The 25,117-nt window shown below is 35.7% G+C and overlaps 1 protein-coding gene across 1 annotated transcript; it reads left to right on the plus strand.

Annotated features, from left to right (window-relative positions):
- Positions 1-173: 173 nt before the first annotated feature.
- On the plus strand, positions 174-23,194 carry Smp_155830 (putative solute carrier family 35 member C1; the record flags this gene model as incomplete). Its single annotated transcript, XM_018797125.1, has 5 exons — positions 174-1,015; positions 5,870-5,974; positions 13,310-13,557; positions 18,725-18,935; positions 22,747-23,194. The coding sequence occupies 5 exons, from the start codon at positions 174-176 to the stop codon at positions 23,192-23,194; spliced, it is 1,854 nt and encodes a 617-aa protein (XP_018652198.1).
- Positions 23,195-25,117: the final 1,923 nt, after the last annotated feature.

Consider the following 25,117-nt stretch of genomic DNA (forward strand, 5'->3'; position numbering starts at 1 on the left):
TTAACCTCATTTCTGTTATTAATCTTTTTTTTTTACTTAATCGTAAAAGTAGACCGGATTATCCGTAAACTAAGTTGAGTATATAACTAGTTTATTCCGTATTATCTTAAGTTATTCGTGTTATAGTAACCATTTTTCGTGCTAACCTTATTGCTATATTTGTCACATACCTCATGTCAGACTCAATAGAAACCCATAATCTGGAGGATTTGTCACCAGTGGTGATAGACACTGTTATAACTACGAAATCCCGACTTCCAGAATTTGATCGTAGTGATCCTGAGTTGTGGTTTGCTCAACTAGAGCATTATTTCACAAGACACAATATCAAATCTGAAGGGATTCGCTATAGAGACTTGTGTTCTATCCTTCCTCCTTCAGTTGCCAAAGAAGTCCGTGACTTGATTTTAGATCCACCATCACCACAACCATACACCATCTTAAGACGAGAGATAATAAACCGTTTATCATTATCAGATAGTCAAAGAATCCAAAGACTTTTTCAAGGTGAAACACTAGGTGATCGGTCGCCGTCACAGTTTTTGCGTCACCTCCAAGTGTTAATGGGTGATAACACGGTGGGTGAAGCAGTCCTAAAACAAGGATGGATACAAGCTCTCCCATGCTACGTCCAATACTGTTTAGATGCACAAGATCCTGAAACCTCATTATCTCATTTAGCGCGTATAGCCGATAGAATAATGGAGAGAGGTCCTCCAACTGGACCAGGCACAATAAATCACACACAAAAAGTAGAATCAGCAAAAGACCCCGTCATAGAAGGACTCATTGCGAGTGTTAAGAGTCTCACTGAGGCTGTCACCAGAATGCAAATGGGTCATAGAAACAGGAGCAGGTCACCACAACGACCACGATCCAAGTCACAAAACAGGTCACAAATGTCCAGACAACCTGGGCAGTTTTGTTGGCACCACTGGAAGTTTGGTGTCAACTCAACCAAGTGCATGCAACCATGCGCCTGGCCTAAGCATAATTCTAAGACAGCGGGAAACGAGTAACCCCTCCCCAGGTCGCGACGACTGAGGAGGGGCGCCTAAACGGTCGCTTGTTTTATGTTAGAGACAGAAACTCTGGCTTGAATTTCTTGGTGGATACTGGCGCTGCTCTTAGCATCATCCCTCAAAATAAAACTGAGATTAGTCGAGAAACATCATCAATTACACTTCAAGCTGCAAATAAAACTAAAATTGCGACATTTGGGCAGAAAAACTTAACCCTAGATTTGGGGTTCAGGAGGCAATTCCCTTGGGTTTTCACGGTAGCCGACTTAGATCTGGCAATACTGGGGATGGACTTTCTAGAGAGATACGAATTTCTAGTTGACACCAAGAGGCGGCGATTAACACTAAAAGAAACTTCGTATTACACAAAAGGCAAAGAAAGTCACATCAGCTCTCTTAACTTGATTCAAACTCCTCCAGTAACAACAGCGAAATTCCAAGATATACTCGCGGAATTTCCAAACTTAACTAAACCAAACCCACAGCCTTCTAAAGACAAACTAAAAGTAAGTCACACTATCAAAACCGAAGGTGCACCGGTTTTTGCAAAACCCAGGAGACTAGCACCAGATAAGCTCAAAATCGCTAGGGCCGAGTTTGATTATATGCTACAACTGGGTATTATCCGTCCCTCTGATAGTCAATGGGCATCCCCTTTGCATATGGTCCCAAAGAAAAATGAAGGTGACTGGCGACCGTGCGGGGAATACAGAGCCCTCAACCGTCAAACCGTACCAGATAGGTACCCAATACCGCATATCCAAGATTTCACAAACGGTTTACAGGGTATGAACATATTCACTAAAATTGACTTAGTCAGGGCATATCACAATATCCCAGTGGCGGATGAAGATATCCCCAAGACAGCTATTACAACACCCTTTGGCTTATTCGAGTTTATACGCATGCCATTCGGCCTGAGAAATGCGGCACAGACATTTCAAAGATTCATAGACAATCTACTTCGAGATATGCCATTTGCGCAGGGGTATATAGACGACTTGTTAATTGCCAGCCCCGATTTGCAATCACACGAACAGCATGTAAAAACAGTGTTAAAAAGACTGGATGAACATGGAATAAACATACATCAAAGTAAGTGTGTTTTCGGTGTTCAAACTTTAGAATTTCTCGGTCACACAATAAGCCCAGAAGGGATTAAACCGATCAAAAAAGAAGTAGACACCATTAAACAATATCCCATACCTAGTTCTCTAACACAACTGAGAAGTTTTCTAGGTCTAATTAACTTTTATCGCAGATTCATACCAGGTTGTGCACAATTAATGCAACCTTTGACAGATTCACTAAAAGGAAAACCAAAAGAATTCAAACTGTCTTCTGACGCTGTCGAAGCTATTAAACAGCTTAAAGATAAACTAGCTCAAGCAACTACGTTGATGTATCCGAATTCTCTTTCCCCACTTGCTTTGATGGTGGATGCTTCTGATAAAGCAGTAGGCGGTACCCTTAACCAACTGGTTAAAAACGCCTGGAAACCAATTGCTTTCTTCTCAAAAAGATTCGCTCCAGCAGAGACAAGGTATTCTACCTTCGGGCGAGAACTTCTTGCAATCTACCTAACCATTAAACACTTCCGACACATGTTAGAAGGCAGGGAATTTATAGTCTTTACGGATCACAAACCACTAACGAATGCACTAAAAGCGAGAGCTGATAAATACTCACCTCGAGAAGTCCGACACCTTGACTATATATCACAGTTCACAAGCGATATCCGACATGTCAAAGGTCAGGACAATCAGGCGGCAGATGCTTTATCTAGGCTAGAAATAAACGTGCTACAGCAGTCTACAGTGAACTTCGAGACGTTGAGAAACGAACAAGAGCAGGATCTAGAATTACAAAACCTGCTTAAAACAAACAATTCAAGTCTTAATTTAAAACAGTTCCCATCACCTGTCGATGGTATTCTAATCTACTGTGACACGACCAAGGCAATGCCGCGACCTATTCACTACTTCTCTGGTTTCTTCTATCAATAGCACGAGGGTTACCTATAGGCACGAAAGGTTAATAGACGGAAACACCAAGTTATCTGTTTGCGTAACTCCTCTTTCTGTTTGCAGATTATACCCAGTCACAATTAAGCACGCCATAGACCCATTATATCAACCGCTACAGGATAGGTACTCTGAGGTATCAACCGCGACCGAAATCGCCGAGTGTAACCATCAATGTTACACGTCTCGACTACAAGACCACCTGTATTCTCAAAAGCATGCCGATTGGCTCCTGAAAAGCTTAGGTTAGCTAAAAACGAATTCGACCACATGATAGACTTAGGAATAATTCGACCGTCGAATAGCCCATATTCATCTCCCTTGCACATGGTCCCTAAAAAGGACAGCAGTGATTGGCGTCCAACTGTTGATTATCGACGTCTGAATGCTAAAACCGTTCCCGATCGTTACCCGTTTCCCCACATTCACGATTTGACAGCTACCTTGATGGGTACAACTGTCTTTTCGAAAATTGACTTGGTTAAGGCTTATAACCAAATTCCTATGGCAACTGACGACATTCCTAAAGCCGCCATCATAACTCCTTTTGGCCTCTACGAATTCTCACGAATGCTTTTCGGCTTAAGAAATGCCGCCCAAACCTTCCAAAGGTTCATAGACGACGTCTTCTGAGGTCTCAACTTCGTACATGCGTATGTTGATGACTGTCTAATAGCAAGTACGGACAGAGAATCACATCTCCAGCATCTGGACATTGTTTTCGAACGACTACAAAGGCATGGCATTACTGTCAACATTCAGAAATGCCAAATCGGAACCAACTCCTTAGACTTCTTAGGACACGCCGTTAATGCTCAAGGCATCTGGCCCCTTAGAAGCAAAGTAGCGGCCATTCTGGATTGCCCAGAACCGACCACAATTAAGCAATTGCGCACTTTTAACAGTGGAAAGACACTCTTCCACTCGTCTTACTAGGCATCCGCAATGCAGTGAAAGCTGACATTGGATACACTGCAGCTCAACTCGTTTACGGAACGACAGCGACTTCCAGGAGAATTCGTAGATCCTTCGGCTTCTTCACTGAACATGGATCTAAACTCTTACACGAGCAGGCTTACAAACGCAATGCGTTCAGTTAAACCTGTTCACACTCGACCGCAATCAACTGATGTTTTCATTCAACCTAACTTACGACATAGTACACACGTCTTCGTTCGTCGAGACTCACATCGACGACCTCTCGAATCAGCATACGAAGGACCCTTCAAAGTTCTTCAACGTGAACCAAAGTGCTATGTAGTCGATAAGAACGGCACGAACGATAGCATCAGTATCGATCGACTCAAAGCAGCGTACTTAGAAGGAAACCCTAGCTACGTTGAGTTTCCTTCGGTACATTCGAACGACACGGCTCCTACACTGGTAGTACCCCACACGACAACCGACACACACCTTGATACTTCGTCAACGTCGGAAAATAAACCTAAGACAGCACGTTCTGGAAGAAGAGTGGGATTTCCAGAACACTTAAACGACTATTTCACGTAGGACACAAACTTTACCTCGAATTCCCTTTGCATCCTTTATTATAAAAAAAGTTTTTTAATATGCCCATTTTTATATATTCATTCCAAAAAAACAATGTTTTTTACTTATGAGCGTATATATATCTTTTTTATATACAAAAATTAGAAAAACAAATTTTTTTACAATCGCTTTTACGCTGTCGCAAGCGTATTAGTTTATTTACTTTTATTTCCGCTCACCTTGTGTCCTTACGCAAGTACGAGTGTATTATCGACATGCACTCACACGTTTTGTTTTTTTCTTTTCCAGGACGGCTGGAAAAGAACGACGAAGTTTCACAAGGAATCAAATTTTTCATTGTACTTTGTTTACTTATTACTGTATTGTACTTCATGGTCCCTTGGTGTAAGGAAAGACGACCAGACGCTGCTGAACATAGCAAGCTGTCAGAGGAGTGTTTACCAACGACAAACTCATTAGATGTAAACTTCTGGCTGGACACGTCATAGGGTCATCACTACCTCACTAGGGGGGGGGAGTGATCTGTAGCTGTAAATAATTCCCTAAAATCAATGGCTTTCAAAGTGTTCGATATTGGAAGTTGACCATATTGTTTTAAGTGGGCTTGTTTAACTAAAGGCTTTCGATCATACATCCGCACCAGATCACGTTACGACCCAGCGTGGGATACAGCTCCTACGTTCACTAGCCAGATTAGAGCAAACGGTTCTCGATATATTGATAACGCATGGAATATATCTTTACAATCTCCTTGCATCTGACTTCTGATTTTAAACGATTGGGGGAAGATTCGAATATAGGTTTTACTGGTTTATAGTTGCAAAACTACAATACCGGTCGTATCTTCACTGACAACGCCTAAATCAGTAACATCTTTTATAATCGGAACGTACCAACACAGTCGAGTCAAAAGTCAGGAACGAAGAGTTTCGAAGACATATTTTTCTTAGAATATCGATATATCGAGAAGTGGTCAATCCAAGCTGGCTAGTGGTTGTAGGAGATGTGAAGCACAGCGTACTCACTCGTGATCTGGTGCGAATGCGTGACCAAGCACCTCAGGCTATGTGAGGCCAGTAAAATTAATGCGGTTAGCATCAAATGTCGCAGACTTACAGAGCTATTGATTTTGGGGACTTATTCACCGGTACACTTTTATGCCTCCTTGCAAGTTATGCCACTGTTACAAAACCTAAAACTTCACACAGTGTGATTACAATAATTGTTCTCTGATTAAGGATCTAAACAACACTCTCACAAACATGACCACCAATGTACGATATGGATTTACACATGAGACATTCTCCTGTTAAGACTATCAAGAAGAATAAGTCAGCATGTCAGTGAAATTTTACAAGAGAATGTTCATGGGGGTATACCATCTAAAGATAGAATTAATTTGCGTGAGAAAACTCCACAGTAAGTTAAGTTTGTCATCAATTATTGAGAAGAAAGCGTTTGGCGATACTGCAACCTTGACGGGCGATTATATCAAATATATTATCATTATTAGCTTTATTCAATATTATATTTTTGGTACAATATTGAATTCTCAGCACAAAGTACTTCAACAAGTTTCCGTTTCTTACTTCTTCGTCCTTCCTGACGATAAATATTGAGTGATCGCCAGTTAGAAGTTAGCAGCCCAGTCAATCGACATCTGGATAATGTACATTCTTCTCGCTGCATATTGCCAGCAACACGATATCTCTGATTAGGCCTTCTGTGACCTTTACAGCGAAAGGTCTTACACTTTTCAGAAACGCACCTGAATAGGCTGTGCGATTAATAGGCATAATGATGTATTAAAACAAATGAAATTAGATAACTTGTTGAAATATCTAGATGACAGGAACAGGTAGCCCAGATGCTTAAACAGGCCGCCGTTGATCAAAGGTTGGGTAAAAGTTCCGTGGTTGTGAGCTGTAAAGACTATGTTGTAGCAATGGTAAAAAGCTAGCAGGAGAACGAATGACTCGGAAGACCAACAAAGCATATTTTTTGCAATGAAACGATCTAAGTGTCGAATGTTTTGCAGTAGGTTTACTGTGTTTGAACAGATATTTTGCTACTGAAACACTAGATTATTCCGATCCTCCAAAAACTGAGCTCAGTAGAGAGAAATTATTTTCACAACAAATCTTACTATCCAGAAAGCATGAAGATGTAAATAATATATCACCAATAAATTGTACATTCACCGGATAGTGAATACTGGGTGGGGTGAAGTCTATAAATTAAAATATAGTGATAAAGGTCCAGTTTGTTTCTAACGTTTCATTTTGAGATCTACAACATATCAATCACTAGTAACCGACAACTTAATCATGTCCGGTCAAAAAAACGGAACCCGATTTAACCAAGTAAATATTAAGTCTCAATCTATCATCTTTGATATTAAGGTATGCTTTATAAGTAGGTCAAATTCAAACTAGTTCTCATCACCAGAGTAGGCTGTTGTTGAAGAGTCTGCTTCTTTATTCAACTGTATGGTCCTTGTTACTAAATCAACTGAATTAACTTCTCCCTGATTACCGGGTTAAACACAACTACCGGTGTAATAGTAGTCATATCATGACAGGAAGAATTGTCCGGTAACTTTTATTTAAAGCACATTTTTCTTTCAATCAATAGGTCAGACAGGCAGAACGGATGATGAATGAATAAATGTGTGTGAAGCATAATAAAATCAAACACGCATGTATATAAGGCGCCTTTCTCAAGTATATAAGAAATATCGTAAATCAAAAAGCAGTGTCTAGATTTGTTCAGACATGCCTGTCAGACAAATGAGTACAGCAATTCAAAAACACGTATGAGTACAAAATCAGTCGTAAGAATGAATGCAAAACAATCAGTGAGATTGTAAAAATACACTAAGCTGCTTAGCACCTGTTTCATATCTTTTTAACAATGGTCAAAAACTGTAGTGTAGTTAAGAGTAAACGATCCTCCTAATATGCATATTTATTCATTATTCTATTTTTTATCAGCTGACAACGTTTCGATCTTGGCGTAGAGGTCTAAATATTTATGTGATAAATTACCCTAATAAATTAATGAGCCGAACCCGAGGTCAAGAACATGAATCATAGAAGTAACAAAAGTAGGGGAAACACCTCGCTGTTACTGAACAGTTGCCCTAACCCCAATCATAAAGAACTTGAACAAATGTCTTCAACATACAGATACCGATAAGTATGCTACTATGTGCAGTGTTCGGTCCTGACATAACACACAGTCCTCGTATACACGAATCCAATAGGTTATCTGGTTGAGAGAATCAGGAGTCAAAATGAAGCTTTTTCTGTCTAACCGAATCGATATGTACGTAGACTCATTAATATGCGTCTGCCATTCAGAAAGTTGAATTGCTAATGGCGTACGCCGTACTTCTTGGAAAGACAAGCTGTTCCTTCGTCAATCCTGTACAGATATTATTTTGCAGATTCCTAGTTGGGATAGTGTATCGTCATGCCATCTTGTCTCCATTCTTTATGTTAGACCATATTAAGGTTATGATTCGACCAAATATTTTCCCAATTTATAGCTTTGTAACAGCTTGTGTTGATTGTTTAACAGTTGACCTCAAAGAACTAAGTATGTCAAAATAATAGAGCTCAAGTATTCATTCACTTCCTTATTTCGTATAAGCATTATATTTACTACTATCCTGCATTTAATGCTGAAAAGCTTTGTGTGTTTGGACAGGTAATCCCTCACTCCACTGTGACTGTTACACGACCCAAATAAAGACCTATTCACTGCTAGTCTAGTTTCTTCTATCAAAAGAATAAGGGCTACATAGAGGCACGAAATCTATATGTACCAGACGTTATTTTTACAAATACCGTGTCATTAGAAAGTCAGACAGGGCTAGTGTTCCATGGGTCTGGAATGGATGTAGCATTTGAGGTAAAAATAAACGACAAGGTAATAGTGGTATTGATTCCTCATCACACAATTATAGGGGCTGGGTATATAATTACTGGGAAGATTGACATTCAAGATGTAACACTTGGAGGATGCAGTAGTAGTGAACGCGGAAAGACTAAATCGAAATACCATGTCTCGTTCATGAAGACGTGTTCACATTGCCTGTAGCTTTTGTATCAAATATATTACTCTCTTCCTAGTCCAAATGTATTTTTCAGAAATGCTTAACTTTATATTGCTGACGATCACGATGGGATGAGTTATTGCAGAGAATAATGGGACTTCAATGTAAGATATTATAGATTAGAAAATCACATAATGACAAATCCACTTTACACTTTATACTAATCCGTCCACCACCTAGACACTGATAGTACATGAAATACAACTAAAGTACGTACTTCACATATTTCATTAGTCTCAACACTTGAAAGCCAAATTAATGCTACTGTTTAAAAGTAGGTTGTCAGCCATCTTTTCGGCAGTATTCCATTTTGGATTACCTTCAAAGCAGTAAAGTATTTAGTATCGTATTTATTGAGGAATTAAGGGGCTATTAGGAGGTCATTTGAACTAGCTCATCTGGCAGAGAATTCCTGAATATGACTACTCTTACGGAGTAGAAGGTGTGTTTACAGTTCGTTCTGATGTGTTGTGTCTCCAGTTTCCTGATGTTACCTCCAACGTTTGTGTTGAGACTGAGCCCACGCAGGTGTTTAAGAGGATGTTCAACAGTGTTTAAGATCCTATAAGTCATTAGAATGTCACTCTAAGACGCCTGTACTGTGAAGGATAGAGGTCCAACGATTTGAAGCACTCTTCATAGGGTCTGGATTCGAGTCCTCGAACTAACATCGTGCCTCATCTTTGGACACGTTCCAACTTATCCTTATGCTATTGGGGTGAGGAGGGAAACACTATGTTTTCACACTGTGAGATGGAATAAAACAGTTTAAGGTCAGGTGTAAGGTCGTGCCGTTGAACTGGACGAAAGTGCACATCAACGTTACCGCACCTTGCGACCCTAGCAGAAGAAAAAATGTGGTCCGCCTCATGTTAAGCGGTGTTAGATATCAAGGTCATATTGTTTCTTTCTATTCTTAACCTAAAAATTGGCAACTTGGCACTTCATGACGATGACGGTGCCAGTATAGCGGTAAGTGAATCCTTAAAATCAATAGCTCTGTAAGTCTGCGACATTTGATGCTAACCGCATTAATTTTACTGGCCTCACATAGCCTGAGGTGCTTGGTCACGCATTCGCACCAGATCACGAGTGAGTACGCTGTGCTTCACATCTCCTACAACCACTAGCCAGCTTGGATTGACCACTTCTCGATATATCGATATTCTAAGAAAAATATGTCTTCGAAACTCTTCGTTCCTGACTTTTGACTCGACTGTGTTGGTACGTTCCGATTATAAAAGATGTTACTGATTTAAGCGTTGTCCGACTTCGAGTACTTATGATACCTTTACATATTTTTCGTAAAAAATGTTTGTAGCAATGTAGGTTAAGTGAGTTTATACACATCAACCTGAAACATGAAAAGAATAAAAATTATTTTTCAAGACCAAAAACGAACAAGTTACCTCAAGTGTTTCAGCTAATATATAATGAAGGGCTATTTTTACATGGGAAACACTTGAGTCAGGATGAAAAATGAGGTCAAAAAATCCTCTCATTCGAGGCGTATTTTTTAAAATGGTTCGAACAGAAAGTCAAATCTAAATCACTCACATTTACTTGAAAATAATTTGTATTTCAATACTGCTTTTTGTCATAGGGTGGAGAATTTTTTGTATAGAGCGTTGCCAATGAGGGATATTTAACTTCTCAGGGCCATTCCGCAAACTCTGTTACTGGTGTGTAAGTCCATCAGGTTTATGCATTATGTATTCTGTGTATTTTGCATTATTTTGTCTGTACATAATTTTTATTTAAAATTGTAAAATTAACCTGTGCTCAGTTTTACTACACATGATCTTAGCTCAGAGAGCCGAGAAGCCATTTGAAGTTTTCAGTGAAAATGTCGGTAGGATTAAACTATACTGCCGAGCCAATCAGAAGCTTTCGCGGGTTTTCAAGGTCACGGCGCTAAGTTCGGCGCCTGATGCTTACGTACGGTCGGTTTACAGCGGATTTTAGGGAAGACGTGATAATTTAGCGTCTACAATAGAAGTGATCATAAGATTTTGGCGCGAAATTCAATTATCCATTTGGATAAATGGGGTTTTGGCATTATAGCTGATGTCAGTTCGTGATGAAAACCCTAAGTATAATTCCTAGCCTTAATCATGAACTGCAAATCATAATTTGAATTCTTCACACAGGTTTATAACCCTCATTTGGTCCTAGCTATTATGTTGACACTCTCAGAGTCACTCTAGCGTCGTTCAAAGATTGTCCATAACTTATAGTCTCACCCTACACCTAAACCTTAACTCTAACCCTAACCCGTAAACCATACCAATATACTAACATTATTAAAGCTATGTGGTCGAGGCTAAAATAATTTTTGAGACCTTATCATGGTTTCAGAGGTCGACTTCTATGGAGCCATATGGATGTGTTCCTGTACTGTATGCACTATGATTTCAGAACTTCTGAACCTATATCTGGCCTTGAGAAGTTTTTGACCCATGTAAAAGAAGTGTTTCCACTTTAATTCTTTGGTTTTGTATAATATATTTTTACCGTATACTAACTGTCTTCTGATTGGCCAATATTTCTCAAGGTCATTTAAGATTCGTTCAAAGGTCGGCAGTATAGTGTAATGTTACCAAAATGTCTGACATCAGGCGAACCCAACATTAAGTAAACCTATCGCCTTTGTTGTAAACTATACCTGAAAGCACCATATATAACTAGCTTGGAAGTATGACTCTTCAGATCATGAGCTAAACTGGACTTATTTACCTAAAAGTCAATAAATAAGAAGCAGTTTTGTTTCCCACGGTCTCGATAATACCAAATCATTTTGTGTACGGACTACATTTAATGTAAGAAAGTCTTCAAATTATCATAGTTGTTTTCATATTTTTTACAGTAGCTACAAGTCTGATGTCCGAACAACTGACTTGAATAAGAGATAACGGGAAAATAAACCGTATGATAATAACAAGACTTCTGATGAGACTCTAATTTGTGAACGAACCAGTCAGATTTACGATAACAGATCTTGGATTTTGGCGCGAAATTAATTAATTCATCTGGTTAAATAAAGTTTTGTCATTATAGCTGATGTCAGTTAGTGATGAAAACCCTAAATCTAACTCCTAACCCTGACTATCAACTGTAAATATTTATCTTTATTCCTCGCGCTGGTATATAAACCTCATTTAGCCGTAGTAAGTATATGGACGTTTTCAAGGCCTTTTAAGCGTCGCTCAGAGGTCTTCCATAAATCATAGTCCTATCAGACTTCTTGATTAAGTATAAATGCTATGTACTGCTTTAATACATACATATCCTCACTGGTTACCAAAGTTTGACAAAGAAACACAGTGCTGAAGAACCTCTGAAACATCTGCTCCGTGTTAGGTTTTTGTGAAGACCTATACTCCGTATGTTTGCAATCTTCTCACTCGCATAATTGAAATGAACTTGTTTCTACATATCCTTAACGATCAGCCTTCGAAAATAGTTTGGGTATTTGTGCATTTAGTAATGTGCTCACCATTTCGGGGAAAAACAAGACGATGTACTAACTAGAATCGTCTTTCCGATAAGATGGAATTTACAATGCTTCAATGTAGTCTTACGCGTATAAAACCCGAATCTCGATCTGATAATGTTCAGTGGCTTTCTATAATAAATGACGGTCTCTGTGAAACCACCTGCGATCTACGAAATTACCATAAATGACTAACTAATGCATGTGACTTCTATTTCTTAGCTGGGTTTTGGGGTCGGTCGAAATTGTTTGTTATTGGCCGTAATAATCAAAGAGCCGATTTTGTTGAATACAAAATTGTCTGCTTGTTATTCATGACTGGGATAAAATGTGTTTGTGTTTGGTTATGGCCTGTTATTTTAAAAATCTCAACGCGGTCCTAGAAAACATCGAAAGTACTAGGTTTTTTCTATTTGTAGTATGGTTTTTCATAAATAACAAGATGTAATTTTTAAATTAACGAAATCTATCTAGGTTGCGTTTTTATGTAAAATGTATTCTCCAATACATGTTCCAGTACTAGAGTTACGTTATTGACTACTCATCTCTCTCGTTTTTATTTTAATTTTCTACAAATGGGCTCACCTAGACTATTGTTTTCATTATCTCCCCTTACGTTTTGAGGGTACTATTAGTCCACGCTTCTATTCCTCAGTTTCGCTTGTTTCTTTTAAATCGTACTCGTTAGTTTTTCATTGCAGTTAATAACAATACTTCAACTTTCCTTATAATCCAGTTATTTCCTTGGCAGCGACATTCCATTCATTCTTGTTTTGGTTTAGGCGTCTGAGCAGTATCCCAACCTTCACACTAGCCGAATGATTTGTGTCGAACACATATATTTGATGTCTCCTTGTACCAATATTTATGTGTTTAAGTAAATAATAAATTTGGATTATACTCGTTGGCTTTCCACTGCAGTTAATAGCAGTACTTCAACTTTCGTTATCATCCAGTTATTTTTTTTTTGCAATCAGGATCAATGAACAATTTTGGAAGGCTTTTTGTTTATTACGACTATATCATCGTTAATTTATTATTGAGAGTGCTTTGTTTTTCAGACTTCACAGTTTTAGAATTTTGATCAACCCTCCTAAAACTGGTTAATTTTTTCTTTAACTTAGCTTCTTATGACTCTTAGTGAGCCTTCATTCAAAACCAAAGATGAAGCTAAGGACTTCTTGAAGTGTTTATGTGATCAAGAACTTACTGTCGATGTATCAGATGGTCGAAGATATATTGGATTCTTATGTTGCACAGATAATGTTGGAAATATTGTAATGAGTTCGTGTACAGAGTATCCGGCACCTTCTGATTCAGCACCCGATAATTTGCTAAGAAATTTTCCCACTGTTGTTATCCCTGGACAGCACATAATGAAAATTGAATGTAATGGTCGTTTGCTAGCAAATCGATTTATTTAATATAAAACCTCTGACTAATTTACTTCCCTTTTGTTTTACTGTTCTGTCACTATTTTTTATATAATGATTTTTCATTTTCTCTTATTATTGTATAAAGGTGAATGTGATGCAAATTTAGTAAGTAAAGCATCATTAGATAAATTGAATTTATGTATTTACCAAAGAGAGAGAGAGGGATGATTAAAAAAATAATTTGTGTTGTTTCTGCATATTGGTAAGTTGTGTTTCCATTATGATAATCAAAAAATGCTTTCAAGGTTTATTTCCATTTCTTTGGTATTTATAAATAAATGGTTATTGAGCGATAAGTCTGTATCGGTAAGTACTCATCACTGGTTAATAGTAAACAAAAATTACTTAATCAGCTAAATGCACCGATATCTATTACTTGGTTTCAATGTGCAGTTACAGCGTTTCTATGTTATTTAACATCGTATGCAGCTCTGCTGTTACCTAGTCATGTGAAGTTTCCACAGTTGAACTTTTCCTTTAAAACGTCGATTGAAGTAGGTGACCCGTTACTAATAAATTATTTTTTAGATCTTGCCACTGTCTATAATATTTGTTTCAATGGTCTGTTTTAACAACCTATGCCTGAAGTATTTAAGTGTTTCGTTTTATTTTTTAGCACGATCACTAACTACAATCTTCAATGTTGTAAGTTATTTATGTATCACTAACAAATGGTTGATACCTTTTTTTAATTGGCAGTCTATTTTCGTTCTTATTGTTTATTCAGTTAAAGTAACGCTTTGTGTTTAAGTCACAGTACAGCTACTTGTCAACTATGAAGGCAAATATTCGTCTGTATCAAACTTGGAAATTGAGTAGTTTCATAGCGCTAAGTGTAAGCGACCAGTAATCCAGAAACGTGTTCATTACGCCATTAAAATGCTTCTAAACGAGGATTAATCAACCGAGCCTACTTACTGAAATGTTATAGTATTTGTATACTCTTATGATAATCTAAGTTTAAAAATTATGCTTCTTTCTCCAAATATTATTGTTATCAAATAATCACCGTCCATTTTAATCAACCGGTGTGAACATGATGGTGTAGTATTCAGTATTTTTGGTTGACTTAACTTTTCCAGCTACTTTTGATCTTCAATATTGTTTTCTAGCACTCAGCTATTTATAAAATTGTATCCTATATCACATTACTAGTTCCTGTTTTAGCATTAGTTTTTGGGATCTACAAATTTTTGAAATATAATGATTTCTTACGTAATTAATTGTCACTCCAATATTGGTACTAAATAGCAGCATTACACAAACTGTTTGAAATTTTCCGAAGTCATTACTAATTCTTTCCATGACACTAAGAAATGTGTTTGTCAATTAGTTTCCAACGTGCTGAAATTCTAATAATCGATAATAGTAATCGTTTTTAAAAAAAATGTAAACAGTAAATAATTGTGATAAATGTTACAATAATGGTTTGTATCGTGTAAATAATAGCAATACACAGTCGCTTAGGTTCTATCGGATATGTTTGAATTAGTAAGGTTTGTGACATTTTTCCTTACTATTGATCTACTTCTTCATCAGTGATTCAATCTGTGACATACTGCAGTTCATGTTTCTTAACTTTGGTAGTTTTAGACACTTTTGTCTAATCCTTGGGTAGTTCTAAGCAACACTTATTCAGGCTTTGTTTAAAGTATTCCTCCATAATAAGTACGAATGATCATGACTCTCAGTGTATACAGGATAGTTTTTAATAAAACAGTGGAAGCAATATTTAAATAACTTAAAATGGAAATGTTACCATCAATAATAACAGCTTCAATGTAACGAAACCGAACAGGAAGAAATAAACATTTACGTAGTTTCTTTCGACTGTCGATTTAACGGGCTATAATATAAATTATTGTTCATCCCATCTGTGGGTCCATAACCACGTTTCTGTTTATCACTAGTTTAGACAATGTTTAAATAAAGTAATTGACTCACAAATATTAGGAATTGCCTTAGTGGTGGGTGTATACCAATCACACCTATTTTAAATAGTCATATCCTGAGAGACGATTCGTTGGAAACATCCTACTGCTTTGAGGTATGCATATCAATAAAGTTTTGCATTTAATGTTATTATAAAGTCGTGTAATATTACATATCACTGTTTATAACCATGTTGTATATGGAATATCCCATCTGTATTCATACTGAATAAATTTATATTTTCTGTTTTGATTATGTTTATACTGAGTCTAAGTCAGATATGTAAATGTTTCAAGATAAAGATACTAAAATATATGACAGTAGTCAGCCGGTCAGTCAGCTACAATATATGACCAGGCACATAAATGCATCGGTCCAAGTTGCCACACCTCAATACCACAACAAGATGAACACCGAATTCATAGTAGTTACTTCAATGGTAGTAATATATAGAAAAAAGATTGTGTATAAGGATATAGTACAAGAAGAAAAAATTATTTGATAGAAAGAAAGATATAAAGCAATTTTAATTACGCAGTTTAAGAGAAGACAGAGAGTATATACATCTACGCCATTGTGATCGATTCTGAGCCATGTCACCGAGAGTCTCCAGCCATTGGTTAGAATAGTCACGCAGACCCCAAACAAGCAGTTTGCATCTACAGTAGAAAAGTAGACTTAAAGGCTAAAGAGTTTATAACTTGAAATTGGAGTCCTGAATCATATCTTATTATATAAGCTGAATTATCTAGTAGTTAGGACAAATTATTTCAGATTTTAGATTGTAGGTACACAATAAAACTGTTTGTTGTTTTTTCCTCTATGTAGCCTTAATCCAAATGGATCCGCTTCTCTTATAGACTAATTTTTCAAGTCGTTGCATATTTTGCTTATGTATCTCCTGTTTCGTCACAGGGTTTTTGATTATTTTCCAAGAGTTTCTACAGCAATAATCAACTATCCTTATCTAAAAATTACAAATTTTCACAAACTTGAGAAATTGAACAAGGAATTATTGTATTGTAACTAACATTTCATCGTGACTGTATACTAATGAAAACTCTATCCACTCTATTATCTTAATTTCTGTGATCAGTTATTACTCCTATCGAACGTCTTAAAATGAATGTGCTTGTTATTGGATTCACGAATACAAGTTCTAAATTGTATGATTTATTTAAAAATCTATATTATCATTGTTAAGCTATAGTAGACAGATTACTAAACAGAAATGCATCTTTAAATGTGTTTTGTAGATATCGTTACGTTATAGATTACATTTTTCTGTTGTCCATTTTTTGTGGATACTAATGAAACAGGTCTTTGGTTATAGAATAAGACAGTTTTTAATAGATGTATTAAAAATCCCTTAGTCAAGATGTTCTGATACTTCAGTTAATATTTTGTTGGAATCTTTTTTTCAGTTAGTGATAGTTCCCCGTTTCTTCTTTCTGTTGAATAGATATTTACCTATTTACTGCTAAATACGAAAACTTCAACGAAGGCATTGATTTGTTGTGCTGTCATAATTGTTGGATATTGTGCTGGAGTAATTGTTGAGGGTAATTTAGGTAAGTTCAAGTGCTTTTTTTTCGGTCGCTAAATCTGTTATTCTCTAGGTGTTGTATTTTATCTAAATTTATGTCTTTGTGTTATATCAAACGTCACTGAAATACTACAAAGTTTATGTAAATTCAAGTTTTAACTAGTGCTGTATAGAGTTATCTAGTATGTTTCAAGCTATAAATGAACTAACTTCATAATTACCTAACATCACTAATTAACTTGGGTTTAAAAACACTTAATGGGTAGGGGAGTTCAGACCATTATTAATTGAATGTTCACTTTATTGGTAAGCATAAATAAGACTGTTTTAAGTCCAGTAGCATCGGAAACTCCAAATGGATTAGCAAAATATCTGCGTATTGATTGTGAATAGATGTAAAATGCTAGTAGCTTACAAAACTCAGACGATACGGAGATGTGTAGTGCCTTTTCGCCTATTTTCATTCACCTTTAGTCTTCTCGTTTCTCCTTTTGGAATTCCTTCAATCCCTTTTATATTTACCGTAAGTTAGTTGAGTCCAACATCTTGAGTTCCCTAGATTTTCTTTCTCTAAATTAAGCAGTTTATTTTCTCAATCAATATTGGTCATTGGCTTTTCGATTTATAGTTATTCAGTTTACCACGAGTGACTTGTCGGTTCCAGGATTATAAATAAAACGTTAATATTCGGAAAACATAAGCATTTAAATCGCAATAAAGTAACCGGAAAACATATTCAGGCATAAAAGAGGAAAATGTTCTGTGAAGAAATCCCTGCCGAAAAATTCATTCTGAGAGCTGTACAGTTGCAAATATATACTATTTTTTTTCCATAAGGATTATTGACGATTCGGTTTTTGACAATAACCGTAATTTATTGAAAATATTAGCAAAGGGATAAGATAAACCAAACACAATAATTTCATTCTTGTTAAGAGGCTTAAATTGTTATTAACACACATGTTAGTTACAATTATGATAAAGTAATATGTATTTACGATTACACTGTTTTGAGAATGAATTTTGCGGAAAGAAATCTCTTCATCAAACCACTCTTTCTTGAATCTAACTGGCAGTACCTTCAATACTGTTTTATTGGATGATTCTGCAAAAATATAGACGAACTGAAACAGAAAGTCACTTCTTTATTGTTGAGATTATTTGTCAACTAACTAGAGATTCAGTAAGTTTCTGTGTCAATTACCAACCAAGTAACGAAACTGCTAAATTCACTGAGCAGATGTAGTAATCTGACCATCATTGATTAACGTTTTTAGCATAAATATGAAATAGATGCTTAATAGGCTACTACAATTATTCAGCTTGTTAATTTCCACACGCTTTGCTAACGTGATGTCTGTCAACTTGAACCGATTCACATTTGTATCATATCCTGTATTCTTTAATATAGTGAATAAGTGATTAAATGAAATTTTCCCTTGATATCAGTACTAACTAATAGAATATACATAAAATAGCTTGGAAATTATAAAAGCCTTTTATTGTATATTTTATTTACAAAAGCTCCTAGCCTGAGTAAATTTTCTCTTTTCTTTTACCGAATTATTACTTCAATTCGTATTTGTACATAGTAGATTTTTGTTTTTATTATTATTTTGATTTAAAAAACAATCATTTTCAGGTTCTTTAAGTTGGATTGGATTAGTGTTTGGTATTGCATCTAGCATTACTTGTGCATTAAATTCTATCTACACAGCAAAATGTTTACCAAAAGTGGAAGGCAGTGTATGGAGACTTACATTTTACAATAATCTTAATTCCCTTTTTTTATCAATCCCTATTATTGGCTTATTGGAATATCAACCAATTAAAGAACATCTTTTTCAGACTAGGTATGTGAATGTTATTATTTCTAATACAGATGTTTCTTTATTCAAATCGCGTATAAAACTGTTCGAATTTCGTTTTTGAATAAAAAGTCACTTTCAGTGACATAGTTTTAGGTGATTTGACTAGTGTATTTCAGTCATGAAATTCTGATAACTTGAAAATCTCAACCATCATACACGACACAGACTAACGTTTGATAACTTTCCTAGTCAATACTACTACTTGGTTTGGCCACTGGAAGTAACTTTTTATTGTTAAACCTTAATGACCATTCAATAAATATTGTATTTGTTTTGTCGTAACACAAACCAAAGAAACTGTTGCTTAATCTAGAAAAACCCCCTCTTTCATTGGGTTTCATATTACAGTCTACGTTCGATGAAAAATACTTCTTCAGTTAATTCACGAAAGACTTACTTTCATTTTTTGGTCGGGGTGTTATATTGTACAGAATTTCAGTGAATCCATTTGACTGTCTTCATTAATCCATCCATGTACAGAAAGAATCACGTCAATTTAAAACAACCTTTATTCAAAAAAAGAAAAAAAGAACTGATGTTTCGTTTTTGTTATGAGTAGAAAGTAAATAACTATTAGCTAAAAATTCATTATTAACCTGTTAGTTCTCTTCAGCTAACTTACGACCGATCACACTTCACTACACTGTGTGAGCTTGTTTATTTTCTAATAGAATTTGATCATTTACCAATGTATTTGCGACATACAGTTCAGAGATAATTTATTAGCGCTTGAAATCACAATTTAATAGGAAACCTAAAATAGGTTTACAATAGTAATTTTTGCCACAAACTGTTATCATTCGGAGAACTATTAAAAACCAATAAGTCCTGGATAACTTAAGTGGTTGGAACTAGTCACTAGAAAGCCCTGCTTGACCTAAGTTTCGTGCTAGTTGATGCACATTAGAACGGTGTACCTGAAATTTTAAGGGAACTAATGCTTCCTGTAGGGTTAGAACACGTATTACTAAGTTTCTTAGTCTGAGATGTTACTACTGGTTTATTTGGATAGTGACTGACTTACAGGACTGAGATGTTTACAGTCAGTTGATTACTGAATAGTTATCGTTGTCATCCTTGTCTAGTCATTTAATGGTGACCAGATTCTGTCTGTCGGTAGCTTTTTTATTTCAGATTGTAACTCATCACAAATCTGTTGTCTAAAGTCAGTGTTGTACACTGATGTTGGTGAGTAAAATTTTTATATTACTTCTGAAAACAATGAAATATAAGTAATGGTGACCTGCTATCTTTAGACGTTTCATCTGTGAGAAGGGGAGTTGAAGTGGAGCGAAATGGAAGTAAACAAATATTTGGTCATTTGATGACAATTTCACGATATTATAAATCATGAGAAAGTAGTAACTGAGTACTTTATTATAAATTTATTTTAGAGTTAGGATTAGGAATAAAACCAATCCAAAAATATATCCATGTTAATAGGCATGGATATAAGCTGTTTTGCAAACTGACAAGTAACTTTTCTCATAATACATTATAATAGTGTCTAATAGTTAAAATATATTTTGCATCTTGATTGGTGTTGATTTTGCTAATCAAACTCGAATTTACTATGAATAAATAAATGTGAGCAATAATACACACTGAGCATCATTCTATCGATCTTTATAATCATTTTATGCACAACCAGTATATGGTACTGATAGTAGTAAGGTATATTTATTCGTCATCCTGCCGCATATTATGAACAGGTTTGTTTGGCTTAATAATTGCTATACCTATTTTGTTCGGTCTTATAATAATTGGTGTTTCACTCAGCACTTGACAAGTCTTGAGTGAAATCATATACAACTCCAAATAAGTGTTATTTAGTTAAGCATGTGTGATCGATCGCTTAGGCTGATATATGAATGTAAAGTGACTGATTGAAGATTACCCATGAGATCTTAACTTGTTAACATAGTCCAGTAAATAAGCAAACAAACAGTAAAGGAACAAAACAACTGGTCAGTAAATTGTTTTTGTTCTTACCATTTTTCCTTTAGCGAAATGCGATAGAATTAATTTCGAAATATTTAATACAAAAATAAAAATGATTTACAAACCTGCGTGGTTCCAAGAGGCACAATTCTTATGGGTCACTCACTAGTCAATTAAATTTTAGATTTCGCTGACCAAGCGTACTTTCTTACCTCTAACTATTATCAGTGACGCTTGGTAAACGTGTCCTATTTTGGTTTTTGGTTAATTGACTGAATCTAGCCGTATACTTAGCAACACTAACTAGCCTTAGTTAGATAACCGTTGAAAATTAAAAAAAAAACACTGAACATCTACTTGGTCCTTGTATGGGTCGCTTTCCCATTATGGATCCACTATCCCAAGTAGTATCTAAGTTAGGACCTTCAGCTAGTCTCTTTGGAAGCTCTAAACTTTTGAACCACTAGCCAGTATCTAATGAGCTTGATCAATCCGCGTATATTGAAATATTCACTTTATTTGTTTTATTCATTTTTTGGCTGGAGTTTTGTTTTCTGAGCTGGATGATTTAATTGTGAGGCTTTCATTGTTCTCCTGAACAACATCATCAGCACAAACTTCAGGTAGAAGTGAAGTGTTCGAATTTCTCTACATATAACTCAGCTTGTCTTGTCGATCTCGATCTTAACTGGTTATCATTGACCCTTAAACCTGTTATTATCGACCTCTTTATTTCGATTGTATCTCCCTTTGACTTGATTCTTAGTCCTGCATTTGTCCATGATTTTTCTGATCGGTTGACAGATTGGATCGATTTCAACGTGTTTGTCGATTGCTGATTGACCTGAGTGCCAAGCTTCTAAAAATTCCCAGCTGTTCTTAGCATTCCCTCTATCGAAGATCTCAACATTTTTCCAGACAAACATGTGTTCGCAGTTGTCCATGTGCATTGATATAAGCTATGTCATGGCGTTTGACCGTTAACTGATGTTCGTGCAGGTGGAGATGAAGGGGGCGTCCACTTTGTCCTATTTAGTTTCCTTCAGAATTGGAGCAGTTTATTTTGTAGATGATGTTCGGTTTTTCTCCTTTTGTCATTTCGTCCTTTGATTTGCATAGGATTGATTAAAGTGGTTTTGCTAGTTTGTGTGCTACACCTATTCTAAACGGCTTCACCAATCTAGTAATTTCTGATATGTCTTTTATATATAACAGGATGGCCCGTTTGTTGGTTTCTGTACTTGTTTTCGCCTCCTTCAAAAGGACGGCTATACATGCAACTTCATCGAAAAATATCAACCTAACTCGTCAACAGAAATGAAATCAAGTATGGGAACCAACAAACAAATCAGCAATCAACAAATACATTGAAATAGCTCCAATCTGTCAACCGATCAGAAAAATCATGGACAAATGCAGGACTAAGAATCAAGTCAAAGGGAGATACAATCGAAATAAAGAGGTCGATAATAACAGGTTTAAGGGTCAACGATAACCAGTTAAGATCGAGATCGACAAGACAAGCTGAGTTATATGTAGAAAAATTCGAACACTTCACTTTTACCTGAAGTTTGTGCTGATGATGTTGTTCAGGAGAACAATGAAAGCCTCACAATTAAATCATCCAGCTCAGAGAACAGAACTTTACCTAAATTATCCACCTGAGCTATAAATCTTCTCCACCATTTCATTATACATTTTTTCGTTGACCATACTATGATTTTTACCATAATTTAGTTTGAATTATTAAGTCTACTTTAGAATTATCATTGTCACTTTCATTCTTTTCTCAAACATAATAACAATTATAATCAGTGGTTTTTTTCACAAACTATTTATTATATTTTTCTAGTGCTTATTTCTGGTTTGTTATGATAATTAGTGGAATATTTGGATTTGCTATTGGTTACATCAGTACACTGCAAATTCAAGTGACCAGTCCATTAACTCATAATGTTTCCGGTACTGCTAAGGCAGCTGCACAAACAGTACTAGCTGTGATAATTTATCACGAAATCAAATCAATTTCATGGTGGCTTAGTAATATTGTTGTTTTAGGCGGATCAGCAGTTTATGCAGCTGTTCGACATGTAGAAAATGAAAAAAAACCTAAAGGATCAATGAATTTTAATCGAAATGATAATTCTTTTGCTAGTGTGGTTGTTGTTGGTGATGATGATGATGTTAATGATGCCAAACGTGGTCTTCTCAATTTTGTGAATAATAACAATCATAATGATGAAGATGATTTATATGATAAGAGCCGTGTATTATCTTCATCCAAAAATTCAAAAGTTTAATAATTTCTTGATGTTTTCTTGTATTTTGTCTTTTGTTTTGTAAAGGGATTAAACTTTTTTGCTCTCTATGGGTTTCTTAATAACTTGATTTCACTGTGATATGAAATAAATGTTTAAATTCAGTAGAAGAATTGAAGATTTTCTGTCTTAGCCTTTTCTCCGTATAATGGGTTTACTTTCGGGAACATATGAAATAATAAATTTTTGGGTAAAAGAACACCTACTGGTTGCTACTACTGTATATAATCTACACTGTGGACTCTAATATGACACAGAACCTAAGACCTGTGTGTCATGTCGCTAGCGCACTGTCATTCAGTCGCTAAATTGGGATTATATGCTTCATTTTTCCAAACATAGTTAGTCTTGTGATTGGTCACAGCTATTATCTGGTGTCAGTAATGGACATCGGTTCCCAAACAGGATTTTGTGCTGCTCAGTGGCTCCCGGTAATCGTCGTTCAGTTGAAAATATTGGTCTTCAGACTGTTAAATCTCAGTATGCTCTGTAATCATAACTGTTTGAAGTAACCTCACTGACTGTTGACCATTATAACAGTTGACTATGGGCCTGACATTTTCAATATTTTCAATCATTAAAATAATAATGCTTTTATTATACGCTACATTGTATGTTGTAAGGTGTAGACTTTAAAATAAAAAAGCAATTTTTGATAATATCAAGTCTTTACAGATAACTACAATGGATCTGTTGCTACTGTCCCTATTAGTCCCCCATTTCTACCAGTCTTATGTCTGTTAGCTACGGATCATTTTGTCCACAAAGTCTTTTCCAACTTTATTACTTCAGTTCACACACCTTAAGATTTGCAGATAAGTTGATAAAAATGACAAACACAACTGAGGTCATTGGATAATGATAGTTCACAAATTACAAATCAACAACTTCTCTGTGCTATTAAATTATTTTTAACGTCACAATAATAATTATAATTAGAAACCATAATAAGATTATCATTTATAGCAAGATCCTTAAAACATTTTAATAGCTCATCACATATATTGTGCTAGTTATTTGAAGAATGTATATCATTTGTAGCTGACAGGGTTGATTTTTTAAGCCCACCATTGATTTTACAATATCAAGAATGTCAGAGCTAATTTATATTGACAATTTGGAACGTATACATTACTCCAAACGTTTATATGTAGTAGATACATAAACCTCAATACTAATTACTCGCTTGATTATTGTTTCAATAAATATGTGAATATTAATGACACTGGTATTTAAACAGGTAGCCTTATTGTAGAATAAATTCACCAGCATTTACTTAAACAATAATACTAATCTTTTTCATAGTTACTTTGAACAAAAGATCAATATGAATTCACTCTATTTAGGTCATGAATTTTTATTGAAACATAATAGAAATAAATATTTACCAATATAATGGTTGCGTTTTATTTATCGATGAGTTTTAAATATGAAAGATTCAATTGGTCTCTACTCATCTATAATTATATGAGTGATCAGTTTAAATAAAGAAGTATGGAAGTGATGGTGAAGAATAAACATAAAGGAAGTGTGGATAATTAGTAGGGTCGTCTACTAGGTCTTATCTAGTTGTGTGGATAGGGGCGTTAAAACATTTTTGGGACATAGAGACCAGGGTTGTGAGTCCAAATCTCTACAGCTCCTGTTACATGAGGAATATGGTAGGTCGCTCGGAATGATTGGGCTTTACCTATAATATAACCATTGTCAACCAAGCGTGATAAAAAGAAGCTGTCTAATAACCGTGTTCGACCCTATCCAAACTACTTAGGGGGACGTTCACTTACTCGTTGGCTAGGCTGTCTGGTAGTACACCCAATATAGCTTTCTCCATAGAAGTAGACGAATTAGTAAATATACATCGAAATCCCAAAAAACGGGTAACTTGTCATCTGTCTAAGTAAA

Source organism: Schistosoma mansoni, chromosome 4 (genome assembly GCF_000237925.1).
Source record: "Schistosoma mansoni strain Puerto Rico chromosome 4, complete genome".
NCBI lineage: Eukaryota > Metazoa > Platyhelminthes > Trematoda > Strigeidida > Schistosomatidae > Schistosoma > Schistosoma mansoni.